General features: G+C 37.6%; 2 protein-coding genes across 2 annotated transcripts in view; one reads left to right on the plus strand and one right to left on the minus strand.

The window, feature by feature from the left end:
* On the minus strand, positions 1 to 12,798 carry LOC136250991 (DDB1- and CUL4-associated factor 4-like). The gene is made up of 11 exons (XM_066043357.1): positions 12,716 to 12,798; positions 11,138 to 11,441; positions 9,343 to 9,427; positions 8,577 to 8,632; positions 8,412 to 8,511; positions 7,958 to 8,007; positions 6,347 to 6,501; positions 5,406 to 5,530; positions 4,724 to 4,906; positions 4,090 to 4,213; positions 1 to 273 (listed from the first exon to the last, which is right to left on the minus strand). The coding sequence occupies exons 1-11, from the start codon at positions 12,717 to 12,719 to the stop codon at positions 83 to 85; spliced, it is 1,377 nt and encodes a 458-aa protein (XP_065899429.1). The 5' UTR covers positions 12,720 to 12,798; the 3' UTR covers positions 1 to 82.
* Positions 12,615 to 20,393, plus strand: part of LOC136247374 (eukaryotic translation initiation factor 3 subunit F-like) — a 27,312-nt gene continuing 19,533 nt past the window's right edge. Inside the window, exons 1-3 of the mRNA XM_066039044.1 lie at positions 12,615 to 13,036; positions 14,507 to 14,586; positions 15,782 to 15,922. Of these exons, the coding sequence (XP_065895116.1) occupies positions 12,824 to 13,036; positions 14,507 to 14,586; positions 15,782 to 15,922 (434 nt within the window). The 5' untranslated portion in view covers positions 12,615 to 12,823. The remainder of the gene's footprint in view (positions 13,037 to 14,506; positions 14,587 to 15,781; positions 15,923 to 20,393) is intronic.

Genomic DNA, 20,393 nt, shown 5'->3' on the forward strand with positions numbered 1-20,393 from the left:
TACGTACATACATGCATATTTCAAATGTACACTTATGTACATACGTACAATACATACACAAAATTGTTGGCTTGCATGAGTATTATGAAGTTACAGAGTATGCCTTGAGTGATGACCCAATTCCAGCTATCAAGACAGGACAGTACCTGTTACCCCCAGAGTAGTGATGAGTGAAGCACACTGCAGGTAAGTGATGGCTGTCAGCTAGTACTGGAACACTCTGTAGCTTGTGACCATTTAGTAGTGACCACATGTTAATACTTGACTGACTTGCTACATAGGTAAATGTACAGAAATATGTAACGATTCGAGTTCCTAGTACAGAATTTCAAAGAAAATTCAGCAAACTGAATGCTAATTTATCACTACATAAAGTATGCGGCACAAACAGTGTATAGTACAAATCAGGGTTGAAATCAAGTCACCATCACTGACCAACAACTGACTTGCATTGTAATCTAGGTGTGATGGTATAATTATAACAATGCGCCTAGGTGCACAGCGGGTGTTATTCAGAGTTGAGCACGTTGTCTGTACTGTAACAAATCTGGGGGCTTGCCCGGGAGTCGATGCATCGAAAACCAACCTCCTAATCGACATAGACGACAAAAGAAACTATTGTTGCAGCTGTCTTTATCTTTGAGACTGTTCAGAAGTCAGTATTATCTTAGCTTTAAGTGTGGACTTCACCAAAACATCCGCCATCACTTTTAACCAACCACTCAAAGTCCTTGGTACCTGGTAACAGTACCCACAAAGGTATTCCATCATTATTCTGTCATTTTTGTTGTTATTTTGTTTCCTTTTGACAGGTTTTTGGTGCTATTTGTTGTATTCTATTAATACTTTGTACAAAATGTCCACTGAATTTAATCAGGAAACTTTTGTTAATGAACCTTCGCTCCAAGTTGTCCAAACTTTACACATACCTTCAACAAATCGCCACATATTTTAAACTATCAACGACCACCACGGCTAGAAAGGACAAACTTTGTAAGATGGTTATGGAATATTTATTCAATGAAGAATTAGTTCCTGAGGAAAGCATTGAAGACTAATCTTCGCGCACTGTGGATAACAGCGCATACTAGAGCTTAAACACCTAGAATTGCAAGATCGTGAGTGGGAACAAGAAAGCCAACTAAAGCTACATGAACTTGAGATACGAGAGAAGAAATTTTCTGTGCAGCTTAAGATGAAAGAATTAGAGAAAGCTGCAGTTATACCAACTAAATCCCCTGAAGTATCCACAGCATTTGATGTAAGCAAACACATACAGTTTTTGCCACAGTTTCAAGACAAAAAAGTAGATAAGTACTTCCTCCATTTTGAGAAAGTGGCAATGAGTCTAGCATGGCCAAAGGAGGAAGTGTGGATGGTGTTACTGCAAAGTGTACTTACTGGCAAAACTAAGGAGGTATATTCCGTTTTAAGTGTTGAGCAAAGCTCACAGTGTGATCAAGTTAAGCAGGTTGTTTTGAAAGTGTACGAACTTGTACCAGAAGCATACAAACAAAATTTCAGGAAGCGTAGAAAGGAAACGAAACAGACCTACACAGAATTTTCCCACACAAAGGAAGCTCTATTTGATCGCTGGTGCACATCGAAAGAAGTAGCAAAGGACTATGAGAAGCTTTGTCTGATGATTTCAGTAGAAGAATTCAACTCCTGATAGGTGGAAGACTCAGCATTTGTGTCATGTGAACAATGAAGCCATATGTTGAGAGATCAGAGAGCAGTGGACAACCAGCTAAACAGCCTGCTCCAGTTCTGGACAACCAGCTAAATAGCCTGCTCCAGTTCTGGTTGTTCAGAAGGGACTTGTAGATCTTGCAGAAGTGCCATCAGCATATGTGACATCACAAGTGACAATATGAGACCAGCTCAGATTCTGTTGCTGGTGAGATTCTATAACCAGAAGTGATATGAATAGACAGAAATTAATTTCTCTAGTATCGGTTGAAGATGAACAATATTCAATGGTGACTGAATTAAGCCATACAACTATCTTTAGAGTCAGGCTGGAGTATAAAGAGTTGTGTACAAGTACAGGAGAACAAGACAAGGAGGTGTAATAAGTTAAGTTTTCATTTCTGGTTTCTATATCATTCATGCAGTAGCATTAGACTACTTAAATAAGCTGCAGGAGTAGCAGTTTAGCGTATTATTAGCTAGCTAGATACATATGTACACTTTGAACAGTTTTTAAACCAAATGTACGTAGGGTCCACTAAAGATGGACTCATATTTTGTGCTAGTTACACTGTAGTTGCATGGGGTGAAACATGTGGGTGAGTGTGCCCACCCATCACTGAAGATCTGGCTACACCACTGTCCACAAGCAAGAGCCAACCAATGAAATTCTTGGGGATGGTGGGTTTCTATTGCAAGTTCTGCAATAACTTTGCAGTTGTGGCTGAGCCTCTGACAAGACTCCTTCAGAAGAAACACAGCTTTACTTGGACAGATAACCAACAGCAAGTGTTTTGTAAGATCAAGAGGATACTCATCACTGCCCCAGTGTTAGCCATGCCAGACTTCAAGAAACCATTCATCATACACGTGGACGCCAGTGATTTGGGAGAAGTAGCTGTCCTCATGCAAGGAGATGTGCATAAGTTAGAGCATCCAATCTGTTATTTCTCAAAGAAATTTAACAGTGCCCATGGAACTACACCAGTGAGATTGAGAAATTGGGTCTGATAATGGCTCTAAGAGTTCTACATAACACCAGCTCTGTTTCCTATAGACATTTTTACTGATCACAATCCTATGGTTTTCCTTAATCGTACAAAGAACCGGAATCAACAATTATTGAGGTGGAGTTAGATGCTAGAAGAGTACACCCTCAATATACGCCACATACCATGGCCAGGAAAGCGAAATGTCATGGCAGATGCTTTGTCAAAGGGTCTTTTAACTATTGTTGTAACTTGTAGTGCTAGTAGTATTTCTAGGTCATTTTTGTGTAACATTTTCTTTCTTTTGGTTTATTCTGTTGTATCTAGGTTATTGTACTGACCCTTCTTTCATGGGGGGATGGTATAATTATAATAATAAACGTTTTTCATAGTTGAGTACATTGTCTGTACCAATAACAGGGGTGTGTGCTAAACTTTTCATTGTGGGTACTTCAATTGGTTTTATACTAGACAGATGATAAAACATGTTGGGGTGAGCCTGAGCTGTCTGGTATGTGATATTTAATTGAACTTCTTTGTAGCCATACTCAGCTGATCATGAGAAAAGCAGTAGATGCACACAGGGGACAATTGACAGAGTAGTGAATTAGCACATCTAGTCAACCCTTCTTTTCAATTTACTAAGGATATACAGAAAATGCAATACAGTAAAGAAGTGTGGGGTGTCCAAGTCACCAAACTGTTGCCACAAGTACAGTAATAATGCTGTATTTCATAGCATAATACAAAAGGCTTCAACAACTATCACTTCTCAATAAACAAGAAAAGGTGAACTTGTGGTGATACATTTTCAGATTTCGATATATAAAATGTATGTCACTTGTAATGTTCAGGCAGTACTGCCCTTAGCTCCTATATTATATTTGCAAGAGCAAAAGTGAATACGTATATAAACCACCTGTAGGCAAGCTTATTTATCACTACGTACTCTCATATGAAAGATTTGGCGTGGCTCCAACTAGACAACTGTAACATTTTTTGGCTGTATTGGTGTTTTCTCGATGAGTGATCATTGATAGATAAGCATCAAACAGTTGAAATACTCTAATAGAGCAGTCACATAGCTTAATTTGAAATTGCATAACACTCTACTTCCTTTCTATTTTTCTTAGATCACTAGCACTGATCTATTTCTGAGCATTGCACTTCCAACTGTCACTATCCAACAAGACATTAAATATAATCACTACACAAAATGCAATGCACAATTTAGGTCAGACAAGGATACTATACAAACCAGGTTGGAGCAAAAATGAACATGACCCAGTTGACCCGACCCGATATCAACCCTGGTACAAGTAATCCTACAATATGGCATAACTATGGATATGCCACAAACAATTTGTCAGTATTTCTGACGACAGCCTAAAGCTTTGCTAATTCTCACCTGAAGTCAAAAACATTTCTTTACTATCAACACAGCTTTTAGTATAGAAGAAAGATGATTCATCCACTACTCCATGTGAAAATGGCATCACCACTCTTCTCATTCTCAGATCCCATTCTAATACCTACGTGTAGCATGAACTCAATATAAACCCTAGTCAAGTGCCTTTACCTACTGTATAAAGATTCTGGTGTAACTAATAAACAGATATACACATGTTTTCCAAATACTTAAAAGCACAGAAATCAGTGTGGGCCAAAGCGATAGTGTGAGCTAAGGCAATACAGTGTAAGCTAAGCGCCCATTTATGCATACATATAGTGGAGCCTCAGTTATCCAAAACCGTTGGGACCAGGGGTTGTCTATTAGTCTGAAAAGTCTGTAATCTGAAACTGTATAAATAACTTTAACAAAAAAATTTTTTTTTAATTTTCAGTATTATCAACTACCCTAATAGGACAATCACTACTCTAATAGAACTGTTATTTCCGTAGTTCAGTTAACTGAGAATCCAGATAAGTGGGGTCCGGATAACTGAGGTTCCACTGTAGCTGGATATTTACATCCCTGCACACGTAGTCCAGAGACTTGTACCACTACATACACACCTGTACATTCAGCTGTACGCACTAACCGTTCCATTAGCTGAAGTGCTTATCAAGTAATTCTCATCTCGTAGTACATTTAGACAAGTGACTGAATTCCCTACTCTTTTGTGAACTTGTAACATGATAGTGGGTGGAGCGTGACCCCTCAACTCCCTAATATCCCACAAGATGATCTTGCCATTTCTAGTACCACACATCACACATGGAGTCTGAAAGATATGGACAAGCACATAATTTTTATGGCACTAAATATTACCTTTGGAGGGTGATACAATGTGTATGTACACACAGCATGCTTACTTTTACTAAGCTGCAGTCCTCAAACACACTGCTTAATATGCTGATAATGTTTATGCCTCAGTTCCCACGTTTAACTAATAAATTTTGCAGTTACTGAATAGACAATAATTTAAGTATTGTTACCTATGAAAAACTTAATAATTTGATTGCATTGTGAAACATTTGATTGCCATAGTCTAATAAAACAGTTATGTCAAATACTTACTGGACTGCTCTATTAGAGTATATCAATCTTTTCTATGACATGCTATTTTTACAAGTGAGTTAGGATCTGCATGTTATATGCTAGCATGCTTCACAAGTTATGCTCTAAAATAATGCAAGCATTTCTGTTGTATGTATAGAACCTATTGTAGATGATTATCATTCACCACTTAACTGTATTATAAATCCACGTGTATCACATACCTTTGTACCAAACTGAGTACACAGTACATCACTGTCAGTAGCAAAGTACTCTGAGACTCCTGCATTTGGGTGGTTATAATAATCTTCTACCCAATCACTCACTACCCACACTTGTTTGCCTTCACCTACAACACAGAATAAACTCATTGTGCTAGCAAAGGTTGGGTATCTATATAGCTAAAGAATAAATCTTGTGCAGCCAGACCTTATCTTTTGTCTTAGCTGTGTAGAAAACCTCTCTAGCTGTATACAAAATCTACCATACAACATTGACTACCATCCAATTGTGGATGACAATCAAAAACACAATTCACTTATCAGCATACTTAGTTAAAGCTAATTATGTTACCTGAGAATTGCGTAGAGGACGGCTCACATGCAGTATTTTACCTGGATGACTACAGGTTTCCATATTGTATGTGCTTACTGGAATGTGTCTGTATACCAGGTTATCCAGAATTATTGACCTGTACAATGCTGTTTTATCCTTCATAAAAAGTTGGCTTAGGCCACATAACCTTAACTATTAGTTTCTCATCCCCGCCCGCATTGCCGTTTTTCTTACCTCATCAAGGATTTTTTTGCACCACTGGTGGCTTAGTGCAGCCATCCAGCACCTTTTAAAGTTGGCACCTTGCTAGAGCAGTCTAAGAAAATTGTATTCTCAGTCATTTTAACTAGCTAATTCAGCTATTACTTAAATATTAGTTTCTCACTAAAAATAAAATAAAAATCCACCCTCCCACACTGCTATTTTGAGTGCAGGAGGATGAGAAACTAATAATTAAATTTATGTGGCCTTTAGGTTAAAGGATGTAATTGCAGTACTTATGGATTTGGGACCTACGTAGATAGGTGTGGGTCTACCTACAAATCAGGGTTATCCATAAAGTGGGGGGGGGGGGGGTTCACTGTACTTAAAAATAATCAGTCTTACTAACCAAATGCCATCAAATTCATCCTTGGATTCCATGAGAAACCAAAGCATTCATCTATTGAGTATTCATGACATTCACCACCACCATCATTATCAAACAACCGGTGAATTGTTGCACCTGCAAATCTAGAGTTTGGTTGGGTACGTATTGATGAAAAGCTAGTTACAAAAGTTAAGTGTAAATACCATTAGAAAAGTAAGGATCAAGTACTTTAATTGATAAAAGCAACGTTACAGTGGTCCCTCCATTATCCGAATTTATTGGGCCCCAGATGTGTTCAGATATTGGAACTTTCAGATAAACGAAACCTATTCATTTTATACAGAGCTCAGTTAAATACTCTAATAGACTATACAATTTAGGCAAAATACTCTAATAGAACAGTCACTTCCATAGTTTGGATAACTGAGGGACCATGGTAACTATACCACAAACCTAATGAAGACGTGATAAAATGAAACAAGCAACATAAATAGGACAAAGTGTGTAAAACAAAGCAACATGTGCGTAATATCATGCACAAAGTAGCTTGTCAAAGTGTGTGTGTGTGTGTGTGTGTGTGTGTGTGTGTGTGTGTGTGTGTGTGTGTGTGTGTGTGTGTGTGTGTGTGTGTGTGTGTGTGTGTGTGTGTGTGTGTGTGTGTATCACTAATAAGGAAAGCAAGGTATTTAAAATGTTGATTAGTTTGCCTTTCCACCAAGACAAGGAGATCAGAAATTGTTATATACTTGCTGGAGAAAGGTATTAACAATTTTTTTACAAAACTTCATGCACGAAGTTCTTCACACAGCATGGGTTGCTGGATCAAAAATTCTACACATCAGTGAGGTCACTGCAAAACCCTATATTTGGAGATATCAAGACAAACATACACTGTCCTTAGTGTATGAAGAGGCAGGAATGATTGACATGTTGTAAATGGATCTCACCTTCAGCTATATATCAGCAAATCCCAAGCAGCCATTGTATAAGTAAACAACTACAGAGCATTCATCCCATTTGTTCTATACACTGGTATATGATTGATTGTGGTTTTAATGATTATGGGCTAATAGCCCTCAGAACATTATTCACATGTCATTATGGTTCAACACATAATGTTGCAACTTACAATTATGTTTTGTTTTTTTTACTCTTTAGTACTACTGTATTATGAACTCTTGGTACTACATTAAGGCTATAAGTACTTAGATTTTCAATGTGAAGATCTTGTTTAGTTGCATGATGCTGTGGCTAATTACGCATCCACGCATCACCCAAACAATTTTAGTGATCATTTATCAATAAATATTTTGTAACTACACTCAGCCTTGCAAAGAAACTGGTACTGAATCCCACAACGCAATGCTCCATGTCACTCAATATATGGAGTTTAACTATTTTGTATCTTTGAACTGGTTGGGCATCAAAGCCATGAGCAAACTGCATTCCCTTGATATGGCCTGGGAAATATGAGTTGAACTCCAAGTAGCGCCTATCAATGCCCACGCTAAAATGGTATATATAGGAAGTTACATAATACTACTTGTATAACCATACTACAGTGTACAAACATACCTATGTGTATATATGTAGAGTATGTATGGTGCTTTGCATGATTACAGTGAAGGATACGCTAACATGTCTTCTTCTCCTCCACATAAAAATTTCATATCAGTTACACCCTAGAAATGAATGCACGTCTATAACTTTTTAAATACTCTAATAGAACAGTCATTTCCAATTTCAGATAAATGAGGGTACACTAACTGAGGGTCTACTGCAATGAAGAGTTTGACATTGTTGATGATATTAAAAGCTTACCATATCACACTGTTTTAATCTGAATTGACTTGCACATTTAATATTAAATATTCTTTTACGACACAAATCAAATATTGGGATTTGTATAGGATATACTTGGTTTACAAGATGTGTGATGTTTATGGTACACCTTCATGACAGAGGACTTGACCACTTGAAAAAGATCTAAATTTTATACCATCCAAAACCATATTCAAATGTTTATAAATCTTCACAGAATTATTATTCATTTGAGCTCTAGACAGTACTACATTAATGCACACACCTCCAAGCGTCCTGTAAACCCTAGTGGGTTTCTTCTCTCAATGGATAAAATAGGATTAGATGCTTCCCATGAATTAGTGCAAAGGTCGAAGGTGTATAAACTACAGAACACAAAAAACATACACAATATTATGTGTGTGACATGTCACTTTACGAACTCACGTACAAGTCCCTTGATTCATGGCTAACACAAACAGCGATGATTTCATTTGTTGGATGAATCTGTGAACACAAAAGCACACATAGTGCTCAGTAAAATACACAACTTAGTGATTAAGCATTCAAGGTTGATCTCAAAACACCATAGACCCCTTGTTTTTCTCTATAGATGTACTGTAAGTATTTGATGTACTTTACAATGATTTTTGTAAAGTGTACAAAAGAAGACACTCTAAATCTAGGCCCCAGGAAAGAGATAATAAAGAATATAAGTGAAAATTACAGGGGTAATGCATAATAAAGTTGTTAATGTGTGTAAAAATATTTCCACTTGTACGTTAGCATGAAAATTGTCCTTTTGTTCTTCTTGTTTAACAACCTTAACATGTGTCGTGATCTAAAAATAGCCACAGCTCAAATTTCAGTGTACAAAAAAGTAAGTGGTGCAGGCTTTTTGTCTGTTGCTAGGTTACCCATGACACCAATAGGAGCAAAGCATAACCTTATATCAACAGCTTATGATTTACAGTCTGATTCAATTAGTAAATACAACACAACAGGGTACGTAGTTCACATAATGTTCGTAATGCCTATATAACCATCTCGCAAAGCCTTGCACCTAACGAATGTGTGCAAACCACCACAACTTTTGTTACTTTTTTGTGCAGTGTACCATAATCATAACGACCATAATAACTTGAACCCATGTTGTTAGTAGTACTGAATATTAGGCCTAGAGTTTATTACAACAACAAACTAGTGTGACCACTCACTGCAATGTGTTTGATGACACAATGGTTGAAATCATAAAGTTGAACAGAAGAGTTTAACAGGCCAGGAATACCAGAGTACATTAGCCTGCAAAAACAAACATCACGTAAAGTCTGCAAAAGCAATACCAACAGACACAGCATATCAGTGTAACACACCAACCAATACAACACATGACCCTTAGATATAAGCACACCATTACCAATATTATTGGTATCAGTCAGTTTTGGTAATATCATAATATTATCTGTATTGGTTATGGTATAAACGATTGAGACCAAAACTGATACTATTTATGATTTCTTTTAAGATGGTGGCATGTGCAGCAAGTTGAATGGACCATTACAGAAAAATATAATCGATAATTTCCTTAAAAGAAGCCAGTGATTATGATTATTAGAACAGTTGATTTGAGTAGTAAGTCATGAAACAATTATTGAAGCTATATATGTGATAATTGCAATTGATAGCAACTAAACCAACAGCCAGTACTATAAGTCATTAGGAAGGTAGCTGCTATATTGGAAATATTAGTCGTTTCTTGTAAATAATGCATCTATGACAAAGCATTGCCATTGGCAGATTGGCTATTTCTCATCTACGTACGTAAAATGTATTTGGATCAGATCAGCTGGTAAAAAGTGGTAATAATACATCACTGTGGATCTCAGATATCTGAACACTTTTGTTCCTACAGTTATCCAAAAGTGTTCAGATAAGTGAAATTGTTTGGATAACGATGTATATACAGAGCTTTGTTCAATCACTCTAATAGAGAGCACACTAATGACAAAGTACTCTAATACAACAGTCACTTTTGACATTCAGGTAATCAGTTGCTCGAATAACTGAGGTTAGAATATCGGGTACCCACTGTACATGATTATATTAACCAACACATATGTACAGCTGTATGACACCAAAACTATACTATACAGTAAATACAGTATGTACTAAATACTTGGTAAGGGTGTGATGATGCAATATCCAATCCAGTCAATTACACAAGATAAATAAATATTTGACTATACAATAACACATTGTAGCAAATAATAAAGTAAAATTTTACATTAACTTCACACATCATAATGCATACATAGACTAGTGGCAGTACAATATACCACGTATGAAGCAGCTAGGAGTGTGTAATTACAGAATCATCTAAACCTACAGCAGGGGGTACTACGACAACTGAAAGGATATGTTGCATGATGAGTACATGAAAAATTGTAATTTCTTATACAATATATCCTTAGGGGGCAAAATTAAAGCAATTAACTACTCTAATAGAGCAATCATACGGCATTTGATAACTAGGGGAAATATTGAAGTCCCCCTCCACACACACGCCCGTGCACACACACGCACGCATGCACACATGCACACACACACACACACACACACACACACACACACACACACACACACACACACACCTACACACATACAACACACACTACACACACACGCGCACACACACACACCTACACACATACAACACACACACGCACTACACACGCGCACTACACACGCGCAATACACACAGACACACATACACATACACGCACACACACAACACACTACACATACATTACACACATGCTATACACACACACGCGCAATACACACACACAACACACATGTGCACTACACACACGCAATACACACGCAATACACACACTACACACTACACACACACACACACACACACACACACACACACACACACACACACACACACACACACAGAAACATACACACGCACTAACGCGTACGCACACTAGGTTCTTTCCATACCTTCTTGACTGTGATATCCCATATTCTCTGTACTGAAGTAATTCATTTATACTACTACAATTACCAACAGCAGTAAGTTGACATAGTCTTTCAGTAAGTCGACTTCCCAATGAGTTTTGAGTATGAGTACTAGATTGTGAAGAAGTGAATTTGGAGTAAGTCTTCCTTCTCTTGCTACTGGTACTATTTGACTTGACTGGAGATCGCTTACTGACTGATGGTTTCACTAGAGATGACATGGAGGGATTATTAGTGATGCGGTAGTAACGATTCTTGTCTGGGTCATACCAGTAACCAGGTATATCTATAGGTTACAATGGTACATAACACACAGTTGTATCACTACATGACATAACATATGTATTGTAGGAGTGGTGATTGTGCACCATAATTTCCCAGCTTCAATACACAGATAATAGGCAGGCACTTAGTACACAAGATGTCACGGTTAGTTTAATTTCACCACACCAGCAACACCATCTAACAGAACAAACAGATGATCAAGTCAGATAAAACCTGCAGATATTCAAGGCAACATTAAAAATTGTCTGGCATTGACAGGGGAGAATTTCTGTACATGAAAGTTGACTAGGAAAAGCAAATAACAGCTGGACTTTTCCTAATCAGTGGACACGACTAATCAACAGTGTTGGGCAAGTTACTTTGTAAAAGTAACTAGTTACATATTACATATTACTTGCAACTGAACTATTTAGTTACAGTTACATATTACCCATAAAATAAAGTAACTGTAATAATATTACATATTATATCACTTTGTGTCCACAGCCTTAAGCTGTCATGTGTGAAACTACCACCTTATCACGTGACATGATTGCGTTGTTGGGCAATGTGCAAATGTTGGTTATAAGTAAGAAGCTGGTGAACAAGCTTCATTCAGTAGGCTTCATTACTTCGTTGTGGCTAGACGTTACTCAGTGGATTACTAACGAGATTAGTAACTTCGTTACTTGTAGTAATAATATTACGTAATATTAGATTCGTTACAGTAACTATATTACTTAGGTAACGCGTTACACTTGTAAGTAAAGTAACTTGAGTTATATTACCTGTTTTTATAGTGTATTTCGTTATATTACTTTGTTACCACAAAAGTAATAATATTACGTAACGCGATACATACGTAGCGCGTTACTCCCAACACTGCTAATCAACAACTTTACAAACTGGTCATTGATCTGGTCATACTGTGCCTCCCTTTATGGTGTTGTCATGACTCGTATTCTATAATCAAATACTTACAATTTGGTGTAGCTACAAAATTGATGTAGACAGTGACAGGATACAAAGAATCACAAACAATGATGGCCTTGCAACTGATCAAATACATACACCCATACAAAATGCAGTACAGCAACTTTAGTATAATCATATGACATACACGTGGGTGCATTCTGTCAGCGCAGGTAGCTCTAATACGTTGCTAGCATATGCAAAACTTGTAATTGTGGGTTTCAGAAATTGCCTAGCTGATCACTGAGTTACCTGAAGTTTTGGAAGGTGCAATAACCCAGCTATGAGTATATGTACAAAGTGCCGACCACACTACACTCTCACCCATATTAGATGTGCTACATTCACCAATGTCGGAACGGATATTTCCGTAATACTGCCAGGAAACCCGAATCTTCCACTCACGCTTTGCGTAGCGTTAATTAGAAAAAGATGGATGCAATAGACTTGACGGTTCACATTCACCCGGTGGCTTTGTTCACGATTGTAGGAGGATATGAGAGGCGTGCAGATACAGAAGCAAGGAGGGATGTGCCCAAAACGCCCCAAAAGCGAATCATAGGAACTGTATTGGGTTCTCGCGAACGTAACATCTTAGAGGTCAAGACCGCATTTACGGTTCCCCATAATGAAACTGCAGACGAGGTGTGTACTTTGTGTGTTGTTGTTCATGTGGTTTGTGCTACAGTAATGAAGGATGGTAATTTTTAAAATTATCCTCGTGTTTCTCCAGAAATTCTGGATCTATCCTAGGGTTTGTCTTCATCATTGGACAGGGATGTGTTCATCCCAAATAATAGCTTATTGATTACAAGCACGTCACTACTATTTAGCTGCTTTTGGAGTATATGTATCATTTGAACGAGTTTAACTGTTATATGACTATGACAAATTGTGCAAAATTGTTGTGTTATACTAATCCTGCTCAGTTGACTTCAAACGCATGAGCTATGTGCATGTTTGTGTTGTCAATCATCACATGTAAACAATGTGAACTGTACCACCCTACCCAATGATGATTGATAAAGGGATTAAAAGTGTACTGGTCCCAAGAGATTAGTGCGCATTTGCAATGATTTCCCTTGCAGTTATATTCCAAACAATATTTGGAACATAATCCAGTAGTGGTGTATTCCAAGTACAACCGATAGGAAAATAAAAGCATTTGAGTTTGGTCTCGAGCCTATTATAGCACTCGGCTTCACCCTCATGCTATATTATAGTCTCTCGCCCATGCCCTCGTGCTTTTATTTCCACATTGTACGCACGGCGGTGCTTTAACTAGTATAAGCTGTCGAATCTACAATGTACGTACAGGTATAACACTTTCTTTACTATCACTCAACTTAGAGAACACTTTAACACCTGTACTAAAAAAAGAAAAACTTTACACTTTAACATAATAAATGTGTCCAATAAATTTGGCCCCTACGGGTGTGTCCATTTCGCTACTAGTGTATCTTGCTATGAAATGTGCAATGTAGTGGTGGGCGATATTGATCAATATCATATCATGGATAAATATTGTGGTGTTACTAAATACCCACTAAATATGTATAAGCTTCCATTGTATCAATAGCCTCATTGTAGACTTCACAGTGCTTAGTCTTCAAGTGGGAAAACAAATTGGAGGCGTTAGCCAACAAACGTTTTAGACAGAGGTAACAAATAGCACTCTCATATTTGACTGGTCTCCCATTAGTACCTTACTAGTAGTCCTATACTACGCTCTTTGGTTCACTCTTGCTAACAAGTCCTGCTATAATTTTGTTTAAATAATTTTAAAACCAAATTATTTAAAGTTATTCAATAATTTGCAATAATTTCTGGTATTCTCCCGATATTCTCGGTATGCGGTATTACTAAATGTTACATATTAATTTAGTGATTCAGTTTTAAAAAATATTGTATAACTAAAACCCAGTATATTGCCCACCCCTACCCTAGCACGATACAGAACTTTTGTAGCTACAGGGTAGGTGAGTTATGGGTGAGTTATGATGACATGCCGCCAATGGAGGTTAGTAGATTTGAAAGTGTGGTGTATTAGAGACTGAGCAGTATTGTTTATTAACACACACTGCCTGTTTGTTATCTCTTATTACTCCTACACAGGTACAAGTTGATATGGAGTTTGCCCAAGGCATGTTTGAGCTGCATAAAAAAGTGAAACAATCAGATGTTATTTTAGGATGGTAAGGGAGTAGTGATGTAACATGTGTGGTGGGGACTAACTGAAAAGTGTATCCATAGTCAAACTTCTCAGAAAGGATTATAAGGACCTTGAAAACTAGGACACCTGTCTGTGATGGTCTCGTTTTATTATTATTAGTATACGTATATGTTTAAATTGACCCCTGAAATCAGGCCACCTCACCAATAATTCTGTGAATTGGAATAGGTGGGTTTTACACTGTTGTATAAAACTTTTGATGGAAGATACTTGTTTCCCAACTGCAGTTTTACTTAGTGTACTAATGATCGCAGCCTTGTTCTGTCATTTTGTGCGAGTCACATAATGTCCCATCAGTTAGTATTTTAGTTTTGTGTGTGTACCAGCGTTGTAAGTGGGTCAGTACTATTGAGCCGTTTGACCCACTGACCCGAAAGTAATCCGGATGGGACCCGGATCTGACCCGCATGTGACCCGGTTGAATTAAAATAGAGGCGTGCCCCAAGAGCTAGATTAAAAGTCCACAAGTTCCACTAGTCAGCCCTACATTTTTTTACACTATAAAAAAATTGTCTGCAACAAGTGAGTAGCTGCGTATTATCAAGTGGGCGTGGCTCCATGTACGTATTATCAAGTGGGCGTGGCTCCACATACGTATTATCAAGTGGGGGTGGCTCCACATAAGTTTACATGCAGCTACAGAATTTCCAGAAGGTAGTTACGTATATTTCAAGTAGCAACACGGATCTGGTGATGCATGCATGCTCACAGAGCACAGCTGGTACAATTCCGATAAGTGAGTGTGGCTCTACGTACCCCGCACAGACAGCAAAGCATATTCCTGAATGGTGGGTGTGGCTCCACATAAGTTTCTTGAGTGTTTACAACTGCATTTCCATCAATACAATCGAGCTTATTAACTTATAGTCACACGTGATCTCATCCGGGTCAGACCCAGATATTCAATGAAGTGGATAAGACCCACTTGACCCAGACAAAATGTGACTCGGATAATCCGGATGACCCGGCCCTGGTGTGTACTGCTGTATGAGAAGTTTTTGAAACTGGGGAAAATGTGAAATATTTGATGAGGTGTGGCGGTTTTAAAAGTGGCTACTCAAATTTCTGTTCATATTCGAACATTGTTCAATGCTATAATGTACAGTGTACAATGAAAGGGGTCTATTTATTTTGCATGTTCATTTCCTGTTTCACAGGTTTGCGACAGGTTTAGAAATTACGGAACATTCTAAACTCATCCATGATTATTACAACCATATTTCTGATGGTCCTGCAATCCTTGTTACCGTGGATACCACACTACAAAATGGCCGCATGGAAATCAACAGCTACATCGGGTGAGTTATTGACAATAGTGAATCTCTTTGTAATGGACATGTCACACTTGGGAACCAGACCATTTTAGAACGTTTTTCTTTATTCCAAACCTTTTGCTTTTCTCTGAATGTGTATAATGATTGTATATTTGTAGCTTTGCACCAGAGTTGGTCGGAGGTGAGGAGTTATTTAGATATCCACCAAACAGACAGTTTCCCTTTACATGTACTAGTTTGATAGTTTATGTATTTGTGTACATGTGCTAACCACTTCTCTGAGAAGGCCTATACTCTCTGGTTGGTCAATAAGACATGCTCACTGTAAAAACCCTCTCCCATCAGTAATTCCAACTTTAGAACATCTAGTGTCTACTCAGTATAAGGGTGTGTTCTATTAGGTGTATTGCACCAGTCCTGATACTGTGTTGAAGTGAAACTTCATATAAGGTGTCGGTTGTGAGTACAGTTATGGCCAGCAGGGAGGGTAGGACATGGCGTCACGATAATGTACATTTTGCCATAGGGTTAAGCTCTAGTAAACCGTGAAGTTTAGCATTGTGTTTATTTTCAAAAGTGGTACTTCACTACAGTAGAAATCATTTTATCTATTAATCCCCGGTAATCCCCAGCGATATTACGGTGAATTTTGCAATAGCGCGTTGGCATCTACAATGATGCAAGTAGCTGGTATGTTAGTTTTTCATTATGTAATTATCATTGGAATTAAATTAAACTATACGTGTTGTGACATCATGTCCTACCCCCCTGATGGCCAAGGTGGTATTACTAATGAGGTTATAAGTACACCTTAGCACCTACTTGACGTGGTCACAAAATGAGGTGGTTTGTCATGAAGTAAACCAGCTTGTTTGGGACTTTCTTGACACGGTTACTAATGAGGCGGTCCTATTAATGAGATCATGTTGTATAGCTTAGCTCTTGTTTAGGACTTTCTTGAGGTGGTCTTATTAATGAGTTTCCACTTTTTGCTAATGTAACCATAGGTGATGTGTTCAGCTACAATATGTGTATGCATCAATACACAGTATATGAATTCAAGGGATGAATTTTTGCAAAAAAAAGCACGTTTCTTATTTTTATTCTGAAAAGGAAAACAACACATCTTGCTTTTGCCACAATTAAAAGTGATACAGATAACCTCAACACATTCCCAACTGCATATATTTCATGAAGCTGCGTGGACATCAGTACAACTTTGCTTTGCAAAATTCACAAAAAGTTTGTCCCTTACTTTTATAGGTAGTACTATTACAAATATGTACATAGTTTGATCTCCAGCCTTTCTTGAAATTGTACACATGTGCAGAATCGATATTATGGTGACAGCCTATATATTTACAAAGCCCCAAGAAGTTTAATTTTGTGCTCCTTTTACAGTAACAAATACTGTGAAAGTAATGTGTATTATTATTAAAGTTGTACATCTTGTGTTGTTAGTAAAATATCTCCAGTTGACAAAGCTTAAATCGTGTCCAACATCCTCTGTGAATGCTCTTTTTTGGCTTTACATCCAGTGCTATCTTGTAAAGCAATTGGGCAAGGTTAATTAAGTATCAGTTGGAAAGGTTTTACCAATATACAGTGAATGTGTTAAGTAACTAATTGTTGTTTCTTGTGTCTATTGACTATAAAGAGTGCATATCTCTGTTTGATAGTGAAATTTGAAGTTTATCATACAGTATAACAACTTTATTGATTCAAGTGATAGTTTTTGCTACTGTGTCAGGCTTAAAATTTTTCAGGGACTAAACATGCTACAGTGGCTCCCACATCCAGTGTTTCCCATTTGTGAGAGAATGGTGGAAACGTTTGTGTGAAAGATTTATGGGACTTCACTGTATATAACTGACAGAACTATCCATGCCAATTACCCTGATGGTTGAAAGATAATAGATATGCTTTTTGGTAGACTTTTCATGTCCTTTTGACTCTAAAGTTGTTAGTAAAAAAGTTGAAAAGGTTGACAAGTATCAGGACTTACTAATTGAGATTCAAAGACTCTAGCAGATGTAATTCCAATAGTTATTTGGTGCCCTTGGCGTTTTGAGCTGACCCCAAGTTTAATGACTGATTGAAGAGAGTTACTATTACTTTGAAGCACTGTGTCTTACTTAAATGTTTTACTGTGAACTGCTGGACTGTTGCATCGAATACTGAACATTCATCTTTAAACCTTTGTTAGGTTTTGATGATTATTGTAGCTAGCTGTTTATCAGAATTGATTTCATTTTCTGTGTGTATTTCAATAATAATAATTATCGTACACAGTTTGAATCAATATGTATTGCAGAAAACAGCAATTCTGGGAAGTGTTACAATTTTGAGGAAGGTTCTTCGGCTCTCAAGTGCTGATAGCACCTCACGCTGCTTATGCCTTAGCTATTCCAGTTACATTTCATACTTTGTTTTTGTAGTTGTTGTAATAATAGAATAATAATTGACATGGTTGCATGTTTCATAGCTAAAGATTGATACAGGGGCTTTGCTTCAAGATCAAGCTCTATCTACTAATACTTTTAAAGTCAAGGTATTCTCAGGACCCGTTGTGTAGGATATGCCCCTAAAACTATTTATCATCCACTGAGTACATTGCCTATGCTCACTGGTACTGAGTATCTCACACGGCATAACTATTGCTTCGCTCATGCACAAGAGTTTTGTACCCACTTGGGTGTTGGTCGTATGTTCCAGAGTCTGTGGTTCAAGTCAGCATTGTAAGTGGGCCGGATTATCTGGGTCATTTGGGTCACATTTTGTCCTGGTCAAGTGGGTCTTATCCACTTCACTGAATATCTGGGTCTGACCCGGATGCGATCACGTGTGACTATAAGTTAACAAGCTCGATTGTATTGATGGAAATACAGTTGTAAACACTCAAGAAACTTACGTGGAGCCACACCCACTATTCAAGAATATGCTTTGCTATCTGTGTGGGGTATGTAGAGCCACACCCACTTATAGGAATTGTACCAGCTATGCTCTGTGGGCATACATGCATCACCAGATCCGTGTTGCTACTGGAAATTCTGTAGCTGCATGTAAACTTATGTGGAGCCACGCCCACTTGATAATACGTACATGGAGCCACACCCACTTGGTAATATGTAGCTACTCACTTGTTGCAGACAATTTTTTATAGTGTAAAAAATGTAGGGCTGACTAGTGGAACTTGTGGACTTTTAATCTAGCTCTTGGGGCATGCCTCTATTTTAATTAAACCGGGTCCCATCCGGATTACTATTCGGGTCAACAGTACTGACCCACTTACAGCGCTGGTTCAAGTCAATGAAGTGAAGATTCTCTGGGACTTTGATATCCATACAGATCGTCGCATTTCTGCCCATCGCCCAGATATAGTTATTACACTCGCTCTGCTGTTTAAATGATGTACGTAGCTGTTCCTGCTGACACTAACATTATTAGCAAGGAGACTGAATAATAGCAAGACCTATAGTGTTGGGAGTAACGCATTATGTAATATTATTACTTTTGTGTAACTAAGTAATATAACGAACTACGCTATAAAAACAGGTAATATAACTCAAGTTACTTTACTTACAAATGTAACACGTTACCTAAGTAATATAGTTGCTGTAACGAATCTAATATTACATAATATTATTACTACAAGTAACAACCTCGTTAGTAATCACTGAGTAACGCCTTGTCACAACGAAGTAATGAAGCCTACTGAATGAAGCTTATTCACCCGCTTCTTACTTATAACCAAGATTTGCACGTTGTCCGGTAGTTTCACACGTGACAGCTTAAGGCTGTGGACACAAAGTAATATAATATGTAATATTATTATAGTTACTTTATTTTATGGGTAATATGTAACTGTAACTAAATAGTTCAGTTGCAAGTAATATGTAATATGTAACTAGTTACTTGTAAAAAGTAACTTGCCCAACACTGCCTATATGCATTGAGTTAAAGAGACTGGAATTTAAAGTCTGTTACTATTATCCCTGTTGTGAAAGTATGTCTGGATCCTTCTCTCCCAATATTTAAAGGGAAAGCATCCTATAGCTCCACTTTTTAAAGGTGCTATTCTTTGCTCTGCACATTTGCTATGAAGGGTTCTGGGGCTCCCAGAGTTTGGGTAGAGCTAGTGCTCCGACTCCAGATCCTCACTGACCAACATAGCAATTTTCAGTGTATGTTACAATAATAATCTATCTCTTCTATATAAAACACCACTAGACCAGACATAGTTGTGATTGATGGTTCTTCATTTATTTATAAATGCTTATTTTACAACACAAGTGCTGAAGGTCTGTAGGACACCTGGTCCTACAGCCTGTTTAAAAATGTTACATTATTCTTAAATATGTTTGAAAAGTTGCAGAAAGGAGAAAATATCCATGGGCAGCCTTGAACCTGCAGCTATCCATTTCTATCCGCCATGTTGCAAAAGGGAGATTCAATTTTGGTGTTTTGAGAAGTGTACTTGTGTCGCAAAGTTTTC

This window comes from Dysidea avara, chromosome 1 (assembly GCF_963678975.1).
Source record: "Dysidea avara chromosome 1, odDysAvar1.4, whole genome shotgun sequence".
NCBI classification, from domain to species: Eukaryota; Metazoa; Porifera; class Demospongiae; order Dictyoceratida; family Dysideidae; genus Dysidea; species Dysidea avara.